We start from the raw sequence: 26,132 nt of genomic DNA, 5'->3' as shown, positions 1-26,132 counted from the left end.
ACTCACAAGTCCAATTATTTTAAGTGCATTGTAAAATAAAGGATCAGGCAGCACTCTTTTAACAAATAATTAAAACACATTTATTTACATTAATATGAAATATACATGAATCAAATGACAGGGAGATTGCTTTCCCTACCCATTTATAAAAATCTTTGGCATAAAATTAGAACCCTTTTACTTCAACACTAAATAATCTCTTTAACTCAAAAACTTATTTGCTCTCTGTTTATAAATTCAACTTATTAAACTTCTAGTTTACTCGCAAAGAAGTTAGCTAACTCTCTGCTAAGTTATTTTTACAAATTTGATATCAACTTCTAACATGCCAATTGACTCTCTTATGGACACTTCTTATTACTATTAAACTAATTCTTAACAGTCCATATATAACATATCTCCTAGATTATAAGAGAAAAATTATAAAAAGGATGGAACTTACAGCGGCTGTGTCACGCATTCAGTCAAGAGTCTTACACTAAAGTCTTTCTGGCATTTCTTTCATCTCAGATCTTAAGCTTCCTTCAGGAGTGTCTTGCTTCAGCGGTATCACGTCGGGATACTGGTGGGCTTTGGGACTGCAATCTGCAGTACTCGAATAGCACATGCAAGAGGTTTCCACATACGGGCATCTTCTCCTCTGGATCCTACTTCAGGAACTTCTGCTTCTAACTGCCGCCACTTCTGCCACTAATTGCTGATGACTGTGCCGACTGTCGATGACTGTAACTGCCGCCGACTGGCTCTCTTCGGTAACAGCACTTCACCTTGCTCTCTCTTGGCAATTGGATCTCGGCTCTCCTCTGTCGGCAACTGGACCTGGACTTTCCTGCTTAGTAACTGGGGCCTTGCCGCTCCTCTTTCTCTGCCACTACTGCTCTGGTTCCAACCTCCTCTGGTTTTCCGACTGTCCTCTGCTGTGGTTCTGACTGCCTCTGCTCTGCCGACAACTGGAAACCCCTTATGCTCATCTCAGTACCCTTTTATTTTCCTGTTCTCCAGACCTTGCACTAAGGGTTGTAAACCCCGAAGAAAATCGGCATGACTCTTTCATCTTTTTTTAAGTTCGATCCACTCTTTGTTCTCCTCCATGCACTCTTGTGATCGTATTTTGCCAGGCGGCAGAAACTTCTCTAAACCTAGCGGCACTCTTAGATACTAACTTTAAAGGTGTTATGCTAACTTTAAAGATACTAACTTTAAAGGTGTATGAGATAGTTGTTTACGAGCAGAGCTCGTAAACAACTATCTCATACACATAACTGTAAACAACTTTCTTGTGCTCTTACACATAGCTATATACAGAGTTCCAATGGCAAAGCATTGCCTTTGTTTTTGATGTTAAAACAGTAAATACTCTGTTTATTTAACAGTAATAAACAGAGTAAAACAGAGTATAAACAGCAATAAACAGAGTACTACAAAAGTACAACCTCAAAGCCACCTTTAAACCTCCTGCAAAATTAAAAAGCTTACTCAACTCATCCAAAGACCCGCTCCCTCCACTAGCTCACCCTGGAGTATACCGGATTTATTGTACTTGCAACATACCATATATAGGAGAAATAGGACGCACTATTCCTATTAGACAAAAAGAACATAAACGACACATTAAATATAATAATTATGGTGAAGCTGGCCTTTCTGATCATGCCCTGAATACCTTACACAGAATTGACTGGAAAACCACCAGATGTCTACATCACACTAGAACATGGTATGAATGGAAATTCAAGGAAGCCTGTGAGATTATCAGCAAACACCCCAATCTGAACAACGATGGTTTAAAAATCCCAAACATATGGAAGGTATATATTCGACCTTCCTCACCAAGAACAACTATAAACAGGATTGTAGAAAATCCAGTATTGTAAATCAAAAATAAGAATTTTAATACTAAAAATAGGACACCAATTGTTTCGGAAAGAAAACCATCTAAAAGAATGTTTATTCCTGTCATTGTAAAAATCGAATTTAGCCTGATGTAAAAATTTATTTTTTCCTTTATTTTTATTTTTTTTCACCAGAGGTCACGCCAGCAGAATAACATGTGATCAAATCATTGTTTCTCTAGCTTACAGTTAATGATGTAACTCAGCTTGTCCTGTATATTTATGTACGCTCCAGATGATGATCTTGATGTGAAGATCGAAACGTCAGGATAATAAAAAAAGTTTTTTTTAACACAGTTGTAAATTCCATAAAAATTTTTAAAATGAATGCTGATCACCATGTAACCCTAAAAGAAAGGATTACGATAATTCATGAAGCCTTACTTCATAGATCTAATCTTAATCAAAACAGCTCTCTCACTATTCCAAAAGTTTGGGAAATTATTATCCTCAATTGTATTCAATAATTTATCTGCTATATTTTAATTTAATTTAAGTAATTTTAATTTCAGCCGAGAAATTTTTAATCCATGAACATGCGATTGTATACGTAGATAGATTCCAATTTAAGCATGTTTTTTACTGTTTGTTGAATTCAGTTCCTATTGTTGTTCATTAGTTGTACTAATGTCTTATGATACATAAGACAAAATATTTACATAATAAAAAAGTTATTTTTAGTGTGGTATATGTGTTATTCTATAGTTATGATGAGTAAGATTGTGATCTGTATTCTGTATTCACAATCAGTATACACACACACACACCTACGTTCATTCACACACACACACACACACACACACACACACACACACACACACACACACACACACACACAGAAGCATTTCTTGAGGCAGCTGAGAATATTAAAATGATTGGTAGGTGGTCTGAAAGACAGTTACTCTTGGTTTTGAAGACAAAACTTCAAGGAAGAGCTAAACAATTTGCTGAGAAATCCAGAAGCCTCAGAAAAGCAACTACTTTTACAGAATTTAAAAGGATTTTAATTAAAGAATTCTCCAAGAAGGAAAAATCAGGTCCTAATCTGTGGAAAACTTATTCAGACCAATAAAGAATCTGTTCATCAGTTTTATGATAAATTGACAAATCTATTACATAGTTTTGGGACTGAAGAATCTGATTCAGAATATGTTGAGAACAATTTTCTTTCAATTTAGTATTGGTGTGAAATCCGAATTAAAAAGAGCTGTTTATAAACCTGATGTTACCAGTATTGAAGAACTGTGCAAGTTGCTCAGATGGAAGCGCCATCAATTTGGAATTCAATTCCTAATTTACCAAAGTCTGTTCAAGTCATCACATTAAGTCCTAAAAATTTATCTAGAATCACTAAGTCATTAAATAACAAGATTCTTCTAAAAACACAGGGGTGCTTCAAGGATCCTTGAATATGCAGTTAATGAAGAATCATTAAATGAAATTAATGCAGAGATTGCAGGAATTTCATGAAAGGTACAAAAAATAAAAGTTCTTTTATTTTTGTAACTTTTATTTTATTTTTTTTATTCTTCTTGAATAATTTCATTGCATTCTTTTTGCTCTTGAAAAGTGAGTTACAAGAAGACTTGCAGGTTTTGGGCACACATGCAAATTTAAAGGTATTTTTAATCAGGAGTTTCTTGTTACTCAGAGTATCTGTGTAATGTATTTAAATGTTGTTTTAGGAGAAGAATTTTTATTATTCTCGAATAATTTTATCGCATGGAATTAAATTTTGTAATCCTATATATACATATATATATTATTGAAATTAGGATTTACTCGGGATGTATACATTTATAAAAATAAATTTAACTGACTAGAACCCGAGAAAGTATAACAAAAACCTTCAATACATCACGACTAGTTTCATCGGTGCTACGACTTCTTCAGGTGAGAAATAAAAAACATAAGATATAAAAATAACAAGGTAAAATACATGGACTTTCCAGCTTAATAAAAAGCAGAATAGTAACAGTCATATTTGAATAGGTGACCGCGTGCTACCGTTGGCATGAGTTGAACGTGTGCGACAGCTAATTTTAGAGCACCAGTACTGGATTACTGCGCTATGGGAATCAGGCAAATTGTAGCTTAGATTGTTGTTCAAATGTGAAGGGTCCAAGAAGGGTCTATTTCTTTTGATTCGATAATTCTTCTTTCGAATTCATCCTTGCTTATATATAAATTAGTAGTGCGTTCCCAGTCAACTTGATGTGGCTGTTCTTCAAGGTTAGAGTTTGCTGAGAAGAGGACATGACTGGAAAGGGCGCTTGCTCATGTTCTACTGTAAGAGATGTCACGTCTATGTTCCTCAAGATGAAGTGAAACAGATTTATCTGTCTGGCCAAAATAAGGACAAGGACAAGGTTTCTAAAAAAATGTTTGCTCTTCTAGCTCACTGCATCAATTCCGGCTATTGCTGCTACGAAGATAAAATATACAAACAAACTAGCGATTTAGCTATGGGCAGCACTCTATCCTCAGTCTTAGCTAACATTTTTCTAGAAGATTTTGAAGAGAAAGCTATTTCCTCAGCTACTTTGAAACCTAAACTGTGGTTACGCTACATTGATGATGTCTTCCTTATCTGGGGACATAGTTTAGAGGAACTGCAAAACTTTCTAAACCATTTAAATAACCAACATCAGAACATTAAATTCACATCAGAACTAGAGATTAACAGCATTCTCCCTTTCTTGGATCTAAAGATCAACAGATTAGCTGACTGTCTTAAATTTTCAATTTTTCGAAAAACCACCCACACTGATAGATATTTACATGGTTCTCCTCATCACTTCCCACCTCAGAAACTGGGCATCATCTCTACCCTCACCCATCGAGCAAGATGTCTCACTTCCACAGAAGAAGACCTTCAAACAGAGCTTAACTTCCTGAAAAACACCTTCTTAAATAATGGATATTCGTCTCGTAACATCATTAAACGTTTGAGACCATGCCAACATCCTCGACAAGAAGACGATTCCAACCCTATCACTCATATACAGTTACCATTTATCAGCTCTCTTACCCCAAAACTAGCTAAGATTTCGAAGAAATTCAACATAAAGACCAACTATGACTATACTACTCTGCCAAAACTTCGTTCTTTTCTGAGTCGACCAAAACCAAAACACAACCAACTGCATTTTCCTGGTGTTTATAAAGTTTTGTGTGACTGTGGTCGACCTTATTTTGGCCAGACCGATAAATCTGTTTCACTTCGACATCTCTTACAGTAGAACACGAGCAAGCGCCCTTTCCAGTCATGTCCTCTTCTCGGCAAACTCTAACCTTGAAGAACAGCCACATCAAGTTGACTGGGAACGCACTACTAATTTATATATATGCAAGGATGAATTTGAAAGAAGAATTATCGAATCAAAAGAAATAGTTCTGGACCTTTCACATCTGAACAACAATCTAAGCTACAATTTGCCTGATTCCCATAGCGCAGTAATCCAGTACTGGCGCTCTAAAATTAGCTGTCGCACACGTTCAACTCATGCCAACGGTAGCACGCAGTCACCTATTCAAATATGACTGTTACTATTCTGCTTTTTATTAAGCTGGAAAGTCCATGTTTTTTACCTTGTTATTTTTATATCTTATGTTTTTTATTTCTCACCTGAAGAAGTCGGAGCACCGATGAAACTAGTCGTGATGTATTAAAGGTTTTTGTTATACTTTCTCAGGTTCTAGTCAGTTAAATTTATTTTTATAAATATATGTGTGTGTGTGTGTGTGTGTGTGTTATGGTTAAAGTGAATAATTCCTAGGAGTCTGGTAAATGTAATAAAAACATTTATAGGTTTTATATATAGGTTTTCATTCTCAATAGAAATTATAACAGGCTAAGTTAGTTTAGTTTATAATGAAAAAAGTAAGAAAAGTACTTCTTTTTCACTCAATGAAATCAGAAATCATTATAAACTAACCTAACTTTTATTGGTTAGGTTAGTTTATAATGAAAAAAGTAAGAAAACTACTCTTTTTCACTCAATGAAATCAGAAATCATTATAAATTAACCTAACCTAAACTAACCTGGATGTCACATGTCGAACCAGAGTGTAGTCGTAATTTGTCGTGGGCAGATTAATAGGGATGAAAGATAAACGTTGCTGTGGGCCGAGGTTAATGATTGCGGGCAGATAAATGGGGATAACAAATAAAAGTTGTGGGCAGATGAATAGGGATAAATGTCGTTGCTGTACCTCTTTCCTCATCAATGGAGAAAAACACTGATCAGTTCCTCTCTGATTTATCTATTATCCCCATTCCCACAACAACGTTTATCTTTCATCCCCATTAATCTGCCCACAACAAACCACGACTACACTCTGGTTCGACATGTGACATCCAGGTTAGTTTAGGTTAGGTTAATTTATAATGATTTCTGATTTCATTGAGTGCAAAAGAGTAGTTGCCTTACTTTTTTCATTATAAACTAACCTAACCAATAAAAGATAGGTTATAATGATTTCTAACCGATAAAGGTTAGGTTAGTTTATGATTTCTGATTTCATTGAGTGAAAAAGAAGTACTTTCCTTACTTTTTTCATTATAAACTAAACTAACCTGTTATAATTTCTATTGAGAATGAAAACCTATATAAAAATCCTATAAACATGTTTTTATTACATTTACCAGACTCCTCTAGGAGTTATTCACTTTAACTGGTTAAAGTGATTAATTCTAATTATGACTTTAACTGGCAATTATTAATAATAATTAATAATTGCCAGTTTATCACTTTAACCATAACATATATATAAATAATAATAATTACTGAAACTGAAAATGCTAACCTCAGGATAATTTTCATGCATTTTTAAACGTTTTCTTAGATCTCTCTGAAATAATGCTTGATCAACATCTGAAAATTAAAATAAAGTTAGTCAATTTTGCTCTATTTATAAATGCAAGGAGAAAAGCAATGAATAACAAGGCTACGAGATTAAATTTATGAATATTAGCTTGAATAAAAAAACTTTTTAAATAAAAAATACAGATTGTTCTATGACTTTTATTTGTTTTCATGAATGATCAGAAGTTACTGTTGTGTCCTGAATAAGCATTAAAAAGGTTTATATTAAAATATTCAGGACACAACATTAATTCTACTCAGGCAGAGAACATGGAACGTTGGCAATAGAAAAAATAAATTGTTTGTGAATACAAGTCAAGATAAAGTTTAAGGAATTGTATAAAATTGTATAAAGTGTTTAAATATAATCTGTATTAAGTGTGGGCCTGATAATAGAAATCCATGTAAGCTGGCAAAATCTGTTTGAAAAACCAGCCTCTTGCACTGAAATAGTAAAGCCTGTGAGTCAGGGTTCAAAGGTCACTTTTACCGTCCTGCATTATGAAAGTATTGGAAAGGGGAACCTAAGCGTCTTCCAGGAATAGGAGGCAGACACACGTGTGAAGAAATAATAGAGGGAGCTAATGTGATCGATGTGGACACACGTGACCGAGTTGGCGCGTATCGCAAATATCGAGATTTAACGAGGAGAAAATTGAACAAAAAGGCCTTGCATGAAGATTCGTACCTCTTAATCTTTTTTCTTCCTGGATTCCTGATCTCTCGGAGTGGTCCTGCTCGTCATAGGAGGGAAGTCCCTGGCCAGTCGCAGAAGGCACTTAGTTCATCCGTCGTAGCGTTCGTATTGGGCCAAGCTATGTCCGTGTTCTAGGATAGCTGTGACGTTGTCGTACGACGGAGAGACTAAACTGAGCCGTCCATTCAAGGCGACGTTACCGTGCCACCTCCCATGTTTCCCTCGGAGATTCTACTCGCTCAGATCTACAGAAGATATCCTCCAAAGCGATTACATTTGAAGGCCTTGATGATTAGACAAGGCGGGAACAAGTTAAGAATTCAAGGACAGAAATGGTAATGTAGACTTTTGAAATACTAATTCCAGTTGTAAGAAGAGAGTGAATTTCCTGTGTGAACGTTTAAAATGGACTGAACTTAAAGAACTGTAAGAGTGGCCTACAATTAGATACGTGTCCTGAGACAGAGTTAAGAATTGTTTGATCAAGAGGCCGAATAGATACAAGATTATGTTAAACTAAAAGTGTAATTGTGCTGATGTGTTCACAGATAGCCACGTGTATCCGAATGGCTTAATGATAATCTATGAATTGTATTTTATGATTGTATTTAAGGGTATTAAGATTTAGTATGTGTGATAAGTACGAGTTAATTAGAGCTTTTGATCTGAGTTGAGTGCAACCATATTATCCTGTTTTGAAGTGTATTATATAGTGTATCACCTCTAAGCTCATTAAATTGTTTCATTCATGTACTTGCCTGATCTGCCTATATTATATGAATTCAAAACTACCGCTCATAAAAATAACAACGAACCAAGCGGGATAAACCCATGAATACTAATACAATAAGTAAGCCGCGACTGTAAGAAAGAAAAGGACAAGCAGGGGGGGGGGGATAAATTTATGCTTGATCAAATAATCATCAACTCTCTAAAGGGGTCACCCTGAACAAGAATCCTTTTTACCTAGGTATTAGCTGGCGCAGCATAAATATAAATGTGTTAATACTTATAGGGTAAACTTCTTCAGATTGTTTGTTTAGGACATAGAGAGGCCAACAGGACTGCAAAACACTGAATGAGAGAATATTTGATTGTAGGGTTTAAATTATAAGGGATAAATGTGTATAAGTAAGGTACAGTGTTAGACAAGTTTTGAATTTAAGAAAGATGGAATATTGGATTAGTTAAGAAAGGGTAGAAAAAGGGTAAATAGCTAATTAAGTAAAGAAAAGGTGAACAAGATAAGAAAAGGGCAATAACATAAATAACGGAGTCGAGGGGATAGTAAAAACAAAGGATAAGAAAACGACATAACATTAATGGCACAGCTGGTAGAATAAAAGAAAGATATAAAACAATAGAAGTTAATCTAAACGATTAGAGTACAAACGTATTATAACAAATAAGTAGAGAGATAAATAACATAATAAATAATATAAGAAAAGCATTAACATAAATGGTGCAGCCGGTAGGATTAAGATAGAAAAGGGTTTAGGTTAGAAAAGATTGAATAAAATACAACTATTATATAAATAAAAACAAGAATTCGACACAACATTACTGTAAATAGTTACAGGAACATGATAGTGACTTATTTACTAGATAACAAATTTCTCTGAGCATCTCTGGCATGCAATAAAATAAGATGGTCGTGACAGGGTCCTAGTCCTATCCCAGTTGCTGGGATAGGACTAGGACCCTGTCACATGAGAACCTAGCTGCTGGGGTCTCATTCCTGCACCCTGTTAGTACCCATTAGGGGAACACAGACCTGAACATCCTGGAAGAGTACTTCAAGCAGTGGTACTTGAAGCCAAATCCAACAAAAACTGCGTCCATAGTATTTCACCTCAACAATGCAGTGGCGAATCGACACCTCAACCTTTCTTTCTGTGGAAAAATAATAAAACACGAGCGCCAGCCAAAATATCTTGGAGTGAGCCTGGACAGAAGCCTAACCTATAAAAGGCACATCACCAACCTGTCCAACAAAATTAAAATGAGAAACAATATAATTTCTAGGCTAGCTGGAACAACCTGGGATTGTGGTGCAGAAGTCCTAAGGTCGTCTGCACTAGTCCTCACATTCTCTACAGCAGAATATTGTGCCTCTGTCTGGGAAAGAAGTGCTCATGCTAACATTATAGACACTCAGCTAAACTCTACCATGTGCACAATTAGTGGAACAGCAAGAAGCACCCCTCTCTCCTGGCTGCCTGTCCTATCTAACATTGCTCCACTAAACATATGGAGAAGACAAGCCTCGTTTAAAGAATTTAATAAAGCAATTAGCAACCCACTCCTGGCCCTGCACCAGACTCTTCTAAATCCACCTAGTCTTTGCCTAAAATCTAGAAAGCCTCTCCGGGCCATAAACGAACTCTCTTCAGCTACCCTGTCATCAATACCTGACATGTGGAGAGAATACTGGTCCAACGATCTCCCAACAAACTGCTTCCTGGTAGAAGATCCTTGTGCTCTGCAGCCTAGTTTTGCTCTTCCAAGGAAGATTTGGTCATCAATTAACAGGATCAGAACTAACCAGAGCAGATGTGGCTACCTACTACATAAATGGGAGCTGTCAGACCACCGTTATTGTGATTGTTCTCCCGTGGCTCAGACAATTACTCATATTGTGAACGACTGCCCACAGCACCAATTTCACGGGGGTGGCCTACAGGACATCCACAAGGTGATGGATGAGGCCTTGGATTGGCTTTCCAGTCTGGACATTGATCTGTAACTGGTATGGTGGTGGCGGTGGTTATGGAGGAAATAGAAGATTCAAGGTCCCGTACACCACGAAGATGTTATTCTCATAGCCACTCTCATAATCCTTGTGTAAGTATCAGCAGAACTCCTCCTCATGGTAGAGAATGATGATGCAAAGTAAAATGGGTTTTCTCTAATGAATCAAGATTTTCTCACATCACAACTGCTCTCTAATAAAACTTTGGATACAGCTACATTTGTGTTGTGATGTTGAAAGAACATGCAGTCTTGTTCTTTTTTTTAAAAAAAAGAAAGACTTGGAATGCAGTTCGTGCCTTTTATATAATGAACTTTTACATGTTAAGTTTTACATCATTTGTTTCTGGAGATTGTGATTGTACATTTCACTTGCCACTTTCACAAAGCCATATGCATAAATAAATAAAGGGGAAGCTAAAGCTGCTATCAACCAAACGCAAGTGACTGAACTAAAATGCTCCCACCTGCCCTAAAGGATCCCACCTGGGGACAGGCCTAAAAATATCATTTAATATTGAAGGTTTCTCAAGTATCGAGCAAGATCTTATTGCAAATATTTGCAGAGATAATGACTGTGATGTACTCTGCCTGCAAGAAATTCACAGAGGGGAAGATACCAGAAGATCCTACATCCATTGCATGAAATCCAAAGAAATACCCCATGATAAATATGGTAGTGCAATATTTACAAGAGAAAACTTAATTCCATCATCCATTGACTCAATGAACAACAGATACATTGAGATTATTAGAATTACATTTAAAAATATCTCAATCATCTCAGTTTATAAACTGCCAGAAGCAGCTTTCTCCTTCCCTGACTCATCCTCCTCAATAATAATTCATGCATGACTAATGTTGCATTAGGTGACTTTAACAGTCATAGTATTAACTGGGGTTACACAAAGTCCAACGAAGATGGAAAACTTGTTGAAAAATTGGCTGAAAACTTTCAACAGTGACAGATGGAAGCAAGACTATAACCTTGACCTCTGTTAGCTCAATTATATCCAACATGTGTGTTAAAAAGATTTTAAATCGCATTCCACATAGACCTATAATGCTTCAATTCAACCCAGCCATTATGCCTAACACAGTCCCTTACATACGACGATTTAATTTCAAAAAAGCTAATTGGAAGAGTTTCAAGGAAGATCTTGACCACTTCATAGAACCAGTCCCTACAGACCCTCAAGAGTATCCCGAATTCATATACTACTGAGAAAATCTCCACCAAACACATCCCCTGAGGATGCCGCACAAACTTCATTCCAAGCCTTTCCAGTGACATACAAGCCCAGTATGCTAATTGCTTACAACACTAACCCCTTATGCCGGCCTGGTTGGCCAAGTGGTTAGAGTATCTGCTCTCCAGCCAAAAGGCTGCGGGTTCGAAACCCGCCGTGGACATGAATGTTTGTGATGGTCTGTGAAGGTACTAGTGGTGGTAGTCGGCGATAGATGGCGTTGGTGGAGTCGTGAGATGAAGAGTTGTAAAGTAGATGCTCTCCCTCGATGAGTCTTTGGACTCCCTGAAGGTGTGATGTAATAATAATAAAAATAAGATGGCAGAGGAAAGGCGTTCCTCATGGAAAAAAGAAATAGAAGCCCTTAATATGACCCATAGTAGTAGAAAGGTATGAAACTTTATCAACAGAATTAGGAAGGATTTCTGTAAGCCCAGTGGTGAGCTATAAGGGGGCTCGCGTGTGCCCTTTGTTAAATTTTTCTCAAATTTGCGAGCCCCTTGTTCGTCTTGTTCAATAATCTTGTAGAACTAGAAAATACCACAGTGGAATGTATACATGCTACTATAATTACTACTTTAAATTCATATGGATTTTCTGATAACTATTTAAAAAATCATTTCATTGCATTTTGTTCTGATGGAGCTAGTGTAATGTTAGGAAACAAATCAGGCCTTGCAATCAAACCTTTACAAAAATTTTCCAACATTGTGATTTGGTACTGCGCTCATCGTTTACACTTAGCATTAGATGATTCAATAAAAACCATTAAAGAAATAAATCATTTTGAAATATTTATGGATAGATTATATGCTTTTTATCATCAATCACCAAAAAATCAACGATAATTAAATACAATTGAAAAAGACCTTGGTATTGAAATTTTAAAGATCGGCCATGTGTTTGGACCATGATAGGCAGCTTGCAGTTTACAAAGAAATTACCCAACTTTATGCAAGCATTTTGCATCGAATGATAAATATAAGGGCTTTTTAAACCGACTTCTCAATTTGGAAATTTTAAAAGATCTAGCATTAATGATCGATATTCCTAAAGGAATTATCATGTCGGTCAGAAGCTCTACAAAGTCGCAATATAAGTATTATGAGGACTAAGTTAGGCCTTTTTTTTTTTTTTTGCTAGACGATGTGAGCCCTTTGTTAAAATTTCCATAGCTCACCACTGAGTAAGACTAATAAGCACCCACAGGTAACAGCTAATCATGTTGCTCACCAGTTGCTGCAGGATGGAAAATTCCCTAAAAAGCACCCAAAACATAAGATACTTAAAACCCTAAGTGAGAAACAAAATATGATTAACTCAGATTTCACCATTACTGAACTCAATGCTGGCGTAAACCTATTAAAACCTAGAAAATCTGCAGGCCTTATATCTGTAATGAACAAAATAAACATTTTGGATCAAGGACTATCATCATCATCAAATTCCTGCCATGTACCCTCAAGGGAAATACAAGATATGATAGTACTACATGAAAAATTTACATCATTACTAACTTCCTAACTACAATTTTTCCTCCAAATCAGTCCGTTACTTGTCAAGACTCAAACATTATCAGATTTTATAATTCTATCGTCTAATGCACTTTGTACCGTAACAATTCACCTATATCTTGGTCTTCCTCTGGGTCTTTTTCCTTACCAACCTTGCAGACAACACTTGTTTTGCTAATCTTTCCTTGCCCATTTTATTTAAGTGACCATACCACCTGAGATCAGCTCTGCTAACACATTCCTGGATGCTGACAATGTCAAGTTCTTTCCTAATATCCTCGTTTTTAATATGATATTGCCATTGATGCCATCTGTTCACGCCTCTAATCTTTCTCAGGACTCTCATATCTGCGGTTTCTAGTCATTGATCAAGTGTTTTACTTCTTACCCAGCTCTCAGATACATAAGTTAAAACTGGTTTGAACACTGTCTAGTATACAGCTAATTTATTTCAGACTAATTTCTCTCTTATTCCATATGAATTTATTCAATTGACTTCCTACCATACCAGCTTTGTTGATTCTATTGTCTATTTCCATTCTTAATTTACCATCTTCAGTAAAAATCGTGCCTAAATAGCTGAAATGTTTTACTTGTCAACAGGTTCTGCATTCACAATGCAGTTGACATTTTCAATGATTCTGCCTATTTTCATTGTCTTGGTCTTTTTTTTGCTGACCTTCATACCATATATATTACAACAGTTATTCAATTTAGTCAGGGGATCTTGCAGACTTATAGCGGATTTATTAGAAGTATAACATCATTCTCATAAAGCAAAGAGCTGACATTAACATCTCCAATTTTGATATCAGGTTTAATACCACTTTCCTTCATAATGTGATCCATATAGATAATGAATCTATATGGATATGGTAATGTTAGGATGTAGGATGATCAGACAAGGATGTAGCTACATGGTCATCCTTGTCTGACACCAGATTTAACATTAAACCATCTTCCAGTGCTACCTTCAATTCTAACTGCTGACTTACAACTCAAATAAAGACTAAGTATTGCTTGATATAATGCCCCATCGACACCATATAACTGTAGCGTATTGAATAGCTTCTCTCTTGGCACCTTGTCATATGCCTTTTCCAAATCAACAAAACTTAAATACAGATATTTGTTATATTCCCACGATTTTTCAACTATTTGTTGTCAAGTGAAGATCTGATCCTAACAGCCTCTATTTGGCCTGAATCCAGCTTTTCTTCAACAAGCTTTTCTTTCACAATTCTTCTCAACTGTTTCTCAAGTATACTTGCATAAATCTTACCAGGAACAATCAGTTCGGAAATACCTCTATAATTCTCACATTCAGTTCTATTTTCCTTTTTATATATATGGGTACTATGAGAGATCTACTCCAATCATCGGGAATTCGTCCCTCTCTCCAGGACCACTGGATAATTCAGAAGTCCTTACTGTAAGACTTTTATACCACCATACTTCAGTATTTCTGGTCGAATATCATCTACTCCTGCTGTCTTTCCACATTTCAAGCCTTTGACAGCTTTTTCTACTTCAAGTATGGATATGTATTCCTGACTGTATGCCTGTTGGATGTTTTTTTTTTTTTTACCACTGTGCTATCACTGCTTGTTCCATTTAGCAATTTTTAGAAGTAATTATTCCATACTTAAAGGATATCTTTTTCTCCAGTTTGCATGTCACCATTCATCTCTGATTCCTTTTACAGCACTCTTTCCTCAATTTCTGAGTTTCTTCAACAATCTCCAGAATATCTTCTCACTTATTGATATTTATTTTCTATGTTCTTACCAAAGTCTTTCCATGACTTTTGTATAGCTAGTTTTACACAGTGTTTAGCTTTCCTACAGAGCACAAGCAGAGTTATTTGCCAGGAACTTTTGATATGCTTTCTTCTTTTCCTGCACTGCCTCTTTAACTTCCTGTGTTTACAATGGAGTTCTGATTTTTCTATCCTTGCAGACAACCTCACCACATGCCTCTCTGGCTGACTCAATCAGGGTTTCTTCAAGGCTTGCCACTGAATCTCCAAGGTTTGGTTCCTGTTCTCAAATTCTTTCTTTTTTCTTCAATAATCTTTGTGTATTTTAGTCTCCAGTTCACATCTGAGAGCTGCTCAACTTTTATTAACTTGAAAACTTTCTTACATGTTATTCTTTTCAATATGAAATTCAATTCTATCCTGCTCAAGACTAAATAGTAGACACTTCCAATTTCAAATCATCTGTATACTCTGGTGTCCTGCACCAGGGAGAAAACATCACTATCAACAATAACATAGTCAATGAGACTTTTCTTGTTCTTTGCCACTTCTCTCCATGTGAATTTGTGCACATTTTTATGTTGGAACATGGTATTAGTAATAACTAGTCCATGTCCTGAGCAGAAATCCAACAAGTATTTGTCATTATTATTAGCTTTGCTCTTTTCTCCAAATTTTCCCAAAATATTTTTGTATGCCTCACAATCATTTCCTACTCTGCTATTTAGATCCCCAACAAGGACCAACTTTTCCTTTTTTCATTGTATCAGTTGCTTTCTCTAAAGCCTCAAAAAATTCCTCCACTTCTACCTTAGTAGAACCGTATGTGGTCCATAGGCGCAAATAAGTCTCATTGTCCAGTTACCCATTCTGATATTTGCCCACATCACTCTACTTGAGACTGCCTGCCATTCAAGAAGATTAGCCTTGTATTTAGTGTTGAATACTATGGCTACTCCTTCTTTTCCTTGATTATCATTGCTTGAATATAACATTTTGTATTTATTGCTCAGAAAGATCTCACCAATTTTTGTCTTTTTTGTTTCGGTCACCCCTATTATGTTGATCTGGTACTTATCTAATTCCTCAGCTAGCTCCATTTCTTTGCCATTCAGGTTTCTTATGTTGATAGTACCAATCTTTAACTCTGGTGATATTGAGTTGGGATGTGTTTTCAGATTTGTTCCAGTAGCTGACTTTTTGCTATTTGCCCTGGTTCCCTGGTACAAACAACGGGGGCCTTTTTATCCGGGCGACACCCCAGCCGGCATGAAATTTGTCGTGTTGTACTATCATTTTGTATTTTGGTTTAAGCCAATAAGAATACAATTTGGTCAGCTAAATCCCAAATTGCCAGCCCATCCTCTTCCATTCAGTATCCAGGTAGATATCCAACAGGATGCACCACTAAAAGGTGAGGATTGGACATTAGGTCAGAAGCTCTGGTCAGTTCTCTGCATTCCTTTAAAGGCTATGTGGAGGTCTCCTCTCAGTTATACAGCTCTGTCCCTTAAGCACCCCAGATCCAGGACTAAAGAGTGGTTATTAAAACTATACAACACTTGCTTCAGAACCCTAAGGATACCAACTATCTGGAGGCATGCTAAAGTGGTGGCCTTTCTGAAACTAGGGATAACTCCAACCAAAGCAAAAATTTACAGACCTATAATCACTACTCAGCAACCTCTTCAAACTCTATGAATGATTAATTTTGAATAGGCTACAACTCCTAATTGATCCCCATCTTATTGCTGAGCAGGTGGTTTTAGACCAGGCAAATTCTGTACATCACAAATTCTCAACTTCACTCAATATATAGAAAATGGTTATGAGCAAAAACTAGCCACAGTTAGATCTCCTCTTTGGAGATCTAACTGCAGCATATGATACCATAAGCCACCTCACACTCAGAGATAAAATATACAGAATAACCAGAGATTATCGCCTTGTTCTTCTGATCTAATCACTCTTGGAAAATAGATGCTTCTTTGTGGACTTCAGGGGTAGGAAGGGTCGCTGGTATCCCCCCCAAAAAAATGACCTCCCCCCAAGGAAGTGTGTTATCACCATTACTTTTCAATATTTATGTCAATGATCTCCTCATCTTTCCAGGAACTAGAAATTTTATCTATGCTGATGACCGTGCCATAGCTACTCAATCAAAAAATTTCAAGTCTGTTGAAACTATTCTATCACTTGCCTTAAATAGTCTAACCACATATTATTGGAGTAATCAATTAAAACTAAACCCCTTGAAAATCCAAACTCGCCTTTTCCACCTTAACAATAATGAAGCCACTAGGAAGCTACTGATTTCTTCAGAAGGCTATAACACAGAACATTCCTGGAACCCAATCTACCTGGGTGTGACTCTCGATTGCACACTTTCATATAAAACACACATAGAAAACAAAGGCAAAAGTGAATGCAAGAAACAATATACTAAGAAAGCTTGCCTCCTCCAAATGGGTTGCAGATCCTAGCGCACTGAGATCTTCTGCCTTCGTCTTTTGCTATTCTTCTGCTGAATATGCCTGCCCAGTATGGTCTAAATCCTGCTATGCTGAAAAACGTGATCCAACATTGAATGAAAGCTGCCGCTTAATTACAGGATGCCTGAAACCAACACCACTAAAAGACCTGTATACTTTGGCTGGTATTGCACCACCTTCAATTCGAAGACCTGCATTCTAAGTTGATGAAAGAAGCAGACAAATGAATGATGAATGCCACCCACTATTCAGTCAGACCACAGTGCCCCAAAGACTAAGATCCTGGCACAGCTTCCTAGCAACTGTTGAACCACCTGAAAACCCTCCATAGACAATTCTTCAACAATGGCTTGCACTATACCCTGAGAGGAATACTGGTATTCCAACAGCCAAACATTCCACGTGATACCCAATTGGACTGGAATACTTAGAAAAGCCACAACAGACTACGAGCAATAGGATATTGCAAACAAAACCTCATCAAATGGGACCACCTCACTGGACCAGATAATTGTGAGACAACCCAGTCCATGGAACACCTTTTTTCTTGTCTGCTTCTTCAATCACCTTGCACAAAAGAGGACCTTATATCCTGCACAGAAAGAGCAGTTGATCACGCAAGATACTGGAGGAACATCTGACCATATTTATTGTATATATAACTTATGTATAGTTTCTTTTTTCTTCATAGTTTACTTGCTATTCCATGTATAATTCACCTACCAAATTTAAGCTGTTCTCATTTCTAATGTATCCTAATTTGTTATAAATAATGTTGTACCACTTACTACTGTACCAATTGTGTTTGGATACGAAATAAAATGACAGCAACTCAGATAAAACTGCAGAAACTGGGAAAAGCAATGAATAAAAAGGCTGTAAGATTAAATTTATGAATAACAGTATAAATAAAAATAAAAAATACAGATGGTTCTATGACTCTTATTTGCATTTGCATGTATGATAAGAAGTTACTTGTAAATAATATTCACATGGACTAAAACCAGGAAAAAGATCAACAAAAAACTTTTCTTTCAAGCTTTTTGTAATGTTTATTAGGTTTTTCAAACTGACTACTTTCAATCATTGCATGGAACTTCACCCAGTGTGAAAGAAATAAATTATGAAGAGGCACGTTCGTTAACAGTAAGAGATTAGCATGACATCAAATTCATTATTATGTTGAATTCTGATAATTCAAATCAGTTATAACCATGTTCCCTTTTTTGCATTGGTATCTCGTTTGTATATACAACTGATAATAATTAAGAGATAAACATTCAAACATATTAACGTTAGGTTATATTTAAGTAGACAGGATTTAATAACACCTCTATGGACTCCCAGATTATTTGCTGGATGTTGTCATGTTAATCTTTTACTATTAATGAGCAATCAGAAAATTTTTAATTTTCTGATTGCTACAGTGTCTGATTTCTTCCCTATAGGGAAGAAAAATAAAACCGTTGCCTTCATTGTCAGAGGTATTCCTCTGGCTGGCAAGGAATCTAGAGATGAAGCATTTATTATGGCCATTTGGTAGAAATGTTTAGGAATTGATTAAAGCCTCTTCTTCATTAGTATACAGAGAAGCAACATTCAGTTTTAAAGGCTAGCCTAATCATTATGTTCAATAAACCTTTGCATACAATTCATCACCAATAGTTCATTATGAAAAAAAATTCTTCACAGGAAAAATTCATCGCCAAGAAAATTTGTTGCAGAAAATATTCTTTGCAGGGAAAATTCATCACAGAGAAAATTGAAATCATATTATAATGTTACATGTATATGAAAAATGAATGTAAAACAAAAATATTTTAGAAAATGTTATCTCTCTGCATTTCTGTATTATTTATTTAAGTAGATTTCATTTAATATATTGATATAATGAACTTTATTGATCAATGAATTCCCAAATTTGTTTATTTCTTAAATTATATTTTTTTTTTCTTTCTCAGATTATTTACTTTACTGCTTATTGGAGACATGAAGTAGTGAAAACTATGTTTGGCCTCAGCAGGAATTCTGGCCTCCATCCCTTCCTCTCTTCTCCATGTAAGTATGAGTGATACCATTCAAAGGCATGCAAAACATATGCAGAGATCCAGACCTTCCACCATTTTGAGGGTGGTAGTAAAGCAGCCCAGTCACCAATAAAATACAGTCCTGAACCAGTCAGTAACGAGTCAGGAGGCTTCTCAGTCACATGACCCACTGCCACATACTCTGCCAGTCAGTTGGCTGGTTAACTGCTTGGCCAACTATTTAGTCAACAATCACAACAGATATTTCTGATTAGTTTATTTTCAAACTGCTCACAAAGTAATTAACTATGTATTTAATTAAAGAGATGAACTACCAATATTATCTCTGTTAGGAAAGTTGGATTGGATAAAATCAACATTTAAGGAGATATGTGATTCACAAACAAACAAAAGGCCAGCACCTACAGCACATTAGTACCACGTATGGACAAGAGGAATAGAAGAAAGGAGAAATCTGTTCACATTTTGTCTGAACAGCTTAATTTGAAATCTTTGAGTAAGGCAGAATGGGGGAAATACTGTTCAAAATAACAGAAGTAGATGGAATGAAAGAGGAGGTGGTGAAGTTGGTTCAGTGAGTTTCAAGATGGACTAAAAGGATGTTGGCATTTTGGAGGAACAATTCTGGGCAATTCAGCAAAGCACTGTCCATGACATTCACGACTTATTTTTCACGGTATTAACAACGCCACAAACACTTTTAACAACAAAGATGTTTTATTAACGCTAATATTTCGCTGATTTTCAACTCGGCATCATCAGAGCACAACACACATGTAAACGCGACAGTGAGTGAGTGAAACAATATCATTTCAGACTTTGTCTGAAAAGATCAGAGTGGTTAATGGAGTTTGGAGAGCAGTACAGAAAGTATGTGAAAAGGGCAGATTGATTCGGTAGGGAAAAAGTTTGTGCCAAAGCATATCAAACAGTGGGGGATTTGGGGTTTTGCAATTTCTGGCATGGCATATCAGTTCTGATGAATGCACAGGTTCTATCCTTGTGGCAGAAAGAAATGTGTAGTTTTGGGCAGTTGAGGTGAGCAGTGGTTACTGAGGTTACCAGTTGGAGTTCTGATAGGAATAGTAATTTCTGGTTTAGATGACTGTAGGTATGGTAGTGCAGATCGTTTATGTTGCTGTTTAGGCAATGGATATTGGTGAAGGGATGTGAGAACTTTTTTTTTGTTTTTTGCTTTTTTTTGGTAAGAATTAATGTTAGTGAGTTGTTTGGTTGGATTTCTGTTCTTTTATAATTTTTTGGTTGGATTTTTTTTGTTTAATGTTTTTTTGGTTGGATTTTGTTTGTTATGGTTTTTTAACTACTTTTTTGTGGAAATTTTGTGATCTGCGGAAAAAAATCTCATTTCTTTGGGCTGGTAAGGAAGAGATAAAAAGGAAACATAGCATGTAGTGAGAGATGACAGACTTGCAAACATACTTAACACACACAGAGGGAACTCCTGTCCATACATGGTCTTGACAGTTCTCCCTGCAGCCACAATATTTGGTCTTCCTCCAGTCACAAACTGGCAGAATACATGACTGCAGGATTTGACACTAACTGATCAGGAAGCCTCCAGATTCATTACTAGCAGGCCAGTAATTGGTTAGTACTATGTACTAACCAGTAATAGAGCCTGCAGAAACATTTTGCTATATTCTCAAATGGGGAAGAGTTTGGGCACCCTAGAGTGAGATTGGTATGTCGTTAAGGGTTGGTATGTCATTAATGAGATTGTGAAGCTTGATGACAATGTCTGTGATGGGCCTGTTATTTTCAATTATGTCGATTTTTCAGGATAAGCTTTCATCGAGTATGATAAAGCACTGTTCCAGCTATCCATGTGCTTGCTGAGGTTTTGGAACTGTTTGAATGGTGGGATGGCACAGGGGACAGAAAAATGGTCGACTTGGAGTAGAGCACCAATTTGTCAATTTTTATCACAACTGGAATGAATCCAATGGTAGAAAAATTGATAGCAAACTTTTTTTTTCTTTTCCGAAACGTCTAATTTATAGCTTCAGCATTTTAAAGCTTCAAGAGAGCTATCTGCAGTAGTGAGACTCTGTTGTCATTCTGCTTTATTACTGTCATCTTCACCTCATGCTACAAGAATGGCTACATGTTGGCGTTGGATGCCAGTGCTTGCTATGGCTGATATTAGAATGCAAGAAAACTTTAAAAAAAAAAAAAAAATATGCTCATTTGGAGGTGGACAACATCTTAATCCAATCCTAGCCTCCCAAAAAGAATATTATTATTACATGACACCTCCAGGGAGTTTAAAGACTCATCGAGGGAGGACACCTACTCTACAACTCTTTATCTCCATCACTCAATCCACCAACTACATTCATCATCTACACCAATGCCATCTACTGCCAACCACCATAACCACTAGTATTTTCACAGATAATCATAAAATCCATGCCCACGGCAGGATTCAACCCCGCAGCCTTTTGACTGGAGAGCAGATACGCTAACCACTTGGCCAACCAGAGTGGCATATGACAAAAAAAAAAAAAAAAAAGAAAGAAAGAAGTGCTTTAAAAGAGCTATACAGTAATAACAATATTTTTATAACTAAAAAAGACTGTGGTGATGAATTTATCTGAAATATCTGAATTTAGCTGAATATAAAAGCAAAAGATGCTCCATATATTCTGGGTGTTTCATGCTAAAACACCCAGAATATATGGAGCACCTAAAATTCACAAACAAGGTACACCTTGATGCCCTATTGTGGATAGTATAAAAATTCCCATATACAAACTTGCTAAACATTTAGCTAAATTACTAGCACCCCCCTCCTTCACAAATAATGCTCCCTCCTTTGTTAAAAATTCTGCTCACCTAAAGAATATATTAGAAAACCATATCTTAAAAAACTTTATTGATACCTTGATTTGCTAAAGTCACATGTCTCCCCAGATATATTTGAATTATTTAAATATACAGTATATGCAGGTTATTCCACATGGAAAGGAAAAATATACAAACTACATGGGACAGCAATGTCCTCCCCTTTCTTCCCCTTTAGCCAATTTATACTAGAACACTTGGAAAACCTAGTTATGAATATAGCACTCTCAAACCAGTGGTTTGGCTATGTTATGTTGATGTTTGCTATTTCACACCATCATCCAGCATTGGATATATTTTTGATGCATTTAAACAGCCAAAACCCTAAAATCCACTTCACAACAGAACAGGAAGTTAATAACTGTCTTCCCTTCCTAGATACACTAATCACATGGCTTCCTGATGGTTCATTATCTTTTTCTGTTTATAGTAAACCCACACATACAGGGAGATATTTGCACAGATATTCACACCATCATCCAGCTCAACTGTATGCTATCATAGAAACACTAATTCACAGAGCTAAAGCTATCTGTTCCAATGACAATGCTCTTACTAGTTTCTTCAAATTCAAATTTCTTAATGAACTTCACTTACTAGCATCATTTTTTAGCCAATGGTTATAATCCCCATAGGATAGAAAAAATACTAAATGCCCCCCAGAAATCCCTTCCATTGCCAATCACACAAGACTACAGCAAAACTGTTACCATCCCATACATTCAAGATATCTGAAAAGATATCTAGAGTGCTTAATAATTATCAGCTACATGCCATATTTAAACCATATATCAAATTTGCAACTCTCCTCTTTTCTTTATCACATCCAGGAGTTTATAAAGTGCCCCTGTTCTTGTGATCTAGCTTACTATGGACATACAGGAAGAACAGTTGACATCCACCTTAGTGAACATAAAAAATACATTTGGCACTATCATTATGGCAAGTCGGGTCTAGCAGACCATACCACTGATACCTCTTAGCATAGGATAAAATGGAAAAAAACAAAAGTGCCACACAGAAGTCATTATAAGTCAGAGAGAGATGGTTTTTGGAATCAACAGTGGCTTTAAAACATACTCCAAACCTCAACAAGTATGGCTGTATAAATTTACACAAATCTGGGAAATTTTAAGATCTAATTAACACTTGTTTTCTCTCTTTTTCCAACATGGATGGCACCAATTTGTCTGTTATAATTTTGTGAAAACTAGTCCCACTGTTATACCAAATTGTTATTTCATGTACTGTGACAAGCTAATCAAGGTAATAAATATTAATTATTTTCTTATCAATCTGTGTTGTTATCAACACCGATAAAATAAACTAACATATACTGCCAATACATAAACATTTCCACTCACTTGGAAACTCCTATACTTTCTTTCAAGGCAGAAGTTTAAGTAAAATTACTTATAAAGTGCCCTGTTCTTGTGACCTGGCTTACTATGGACATACAGGAAAAATTACTTCTAAAATGATATAACATCAGAGCACAATTATTTTTCAGTAATGCAATCCAAAGCTCCAAAATGTCTGGAACTGCTTTATGAAAATAGGCTTCTCTGAATTAATTTTCACAGAATGTTCTACTGCATCTGTACAAGACAGTCCCAAGTATACCTTGAATAAAAATATTAGAGAATTTCTTTCTCAAATGCTTAAACATTTAGATAGAATATGTTTATCATCCTCAGAATTTAACATATTTAGGGTTCTCTCAGAGAAAAGATCAAAAGAAGGATGATCTTGTTCTTTAATATGCTTAGTATTTTCAGTCAACAAGCAAATCTCATGGACTTTTTTTTTTTTAACACAAAGGACACAAACTCTAAGATTCAGCAGAGAATTTGTAACACAGCTTAAGAAAGTCAATCTCAGACAAAGTTGTTGTTGTTGCAGTTATTCATCTAAATAACTTTAGATGAATAACTGCAACAACAACCATTAGGAGATAAAATTCTTCACCTAAAACAACATCTACCAGAATATGTAATATGTCTCCCATGCAATTTATAGTGTATTATGTACTCATGCAAAACGATAACAGATAAATCAGGAAAGAATATCTCCATTGAGATTTTCTGTGTGACAAGTAACTCCTTGTTAAATATACCTTTCAGATTTAATCTCATCATCCAAATATTGAATATCACCCTTTAAGTTATCCTTGAAAGTGTGAAAAACTGCATAGTAATCACTGAAACATGTGCTCTAGTATCATTAAGTATACATTAGAAGACAGCTATGCAACTTTGGCATACACTAAATTTAAAAGCTCTGAATCTGCTAAATCTAGGGTTGTTAAAGGTTTACAACAAAGATGAGACTGTAAATATTTAAAATTCTTCACTTCTCTCCTAGGCATATTCTGCACATTTAAAGACTGAGAATCTTTATATAAGCTGGTTAGACCTCTTGAAGATTTAGAATGTCTAAGCAAGTTTACAGAACACATCTAAACCACTTAATAGTTTTAATTCTTCCCTTTTGATTTTTATGTGATGTTCTTTTCTCATTAACACAACTTACATTTCCCTTTGCACAAGAAGTTAATTGTAAATGAAGTTCTGAAATTGACTCTAAAATTTCATTCTGAATTTCTCTAATAACCAACATCGTATTCAATTCTCTTTTCTACTCATGTTTTAGCTTCTCAAATTGCTTATGAAATTTTTGCATTTGAGAGTTTATGACATTAGAACTAGTATAAAAAAGTATCCTGGATTTACAGGAATTTTTCTCTTTTAATATCAATGATCTCCTGTTTGTATACCAACCTTTTTAATTCAGGCTTCAATCCATTTATGAATTGATTAAAGTTGAAAGGGTTCTTTTCAAAATTCATTATCACAATCATCAATTTTATAATCATATAATAGTTTAGTTACCCAGTCATACAATTGGAAGATTGGTTCTTTTTGCAACTGTTGACAAATTGACTCAAAAAAGACACTGATCTAAAGATTTGGGTAAACTTGTCTTTTGGAAAATATTGTTAAAGGTTTCATAGTCTAAAGCTAATCTTAACCTTCTAGAATTCTTATTAGTATCATTATGTGACACTTCCATGATGAAACATGACAGCTTTTTCTGAGTAGGAAAGAAACATGGGAGGAGGAAAACCATAGTGCTTTTGTAATTTTAGTACATGAAGATGAAACAGAAATTAATAGAAGAGTTTCAGAAATGGAAGACAGAGGACATCCTTTTATAAAGAGATAAGTTTTTTCTATTCATTAATCTATATAGGATTTATTAAGCTGAAACTGAAAGAAATTTTATTGCTTGCCAGTTCATCAGAAATGGATCCAGTTAAGTTTGTTTAATTAGGATTCTCAGTCCGACAAGTGAAATAGATGATACTCTTCTATTAATTTCTGTTTCATCTTCATGTACTAAAAATACAAAAGCACTATGGTTTTCCTCCTCCCATGTTTCTTTCCTACTCAGAAAAAGCTGTCATGTTGCATCATGGAAGTGCAGAATCAGCACTGTACTTTTTGGTTTTTAGATATTTCTTCAGCAAAATATACTGATACTTTCATATAGAAAGTAAACTGTTCAGGAGTGATGAAACTGTTGGTTGGTTATAATTGATTATAAGTGATTTTTCTGTGGAGTTTGCTGTGACTTTCATATAGAAAATGAATTAAGTTATTGAAGTGTTTTTGATGAGGACAAGATATGTTTTCTTCAATGTTCCATGATTTGAGATGAAAGAAGGGCTTAATTTCTAAAGCAAGTTATGCAAATTTGTGGATCTGCACTGTTCAATACTTGCAGAATCAGCACTGTACTTTATTGAATTTAATGTTATACCTAGATTTCCATCAAGACAACCAACCACTTGTTGCTTAAAATCCTTGTAACTCAGCTTTTTAGCTAACTTCTGATTTTAATTTTCAGCACTGGACTGCTGATTGAGGGCTTCCTCAAAGTCTGGATCCCTGTCATTATACTTCCATTTATGGAGTTCCCTGTAACATTCTTTCC

General features: G+C 35.7%; 1 protein-coding gene across 5 annotated transcripts in view; it reads right to left on the bottom strand.

Annotated features, from left to right (window-relative positions):
• The window catches only part of Fancd2 (Fanconi anemia complementation group D2), an 883,021-nt gene that overhangs the window by 808,078 nt on the left and 48,811 nt on the right, over positions 1-26,132 (bottom strand). For all 5 annotated transcript variants that reach the window (XM_090413132.1, XM_090413256.1, XM_090413216.1 and 2 more), the window contains one exon: positions 6,702-6,769. In XM_090413132.1, coding sequence (XP_090269258.1) covers positions 6,702-6,769 — 68 coding nt within the window. The remainder of the gene's footprint in view (positions 1-6,701; positions 6,770-26,132) is intronic.

This window comes from Typopeltis vanoorti, chromosome 1 (genome assembly GCF_054136105.1).
Source record: "Typopeltis vanoorti isolate ZY-2024b chromosome 1, IOZ_Tvanoo_1.0, whole genome shotgun sequence".
NCBI classification, from domain to species: Eukaryota; Metazoa; Arthropoda; class Arachnida; order Uropygi; family Thelyphonidae; genus Typopeltis; species Typopeltis vanoorti.
Note: the sequence above shows the minus strand (reverse complement) of the source record. Positions and strands in the feature narration are given on the sequence as shown.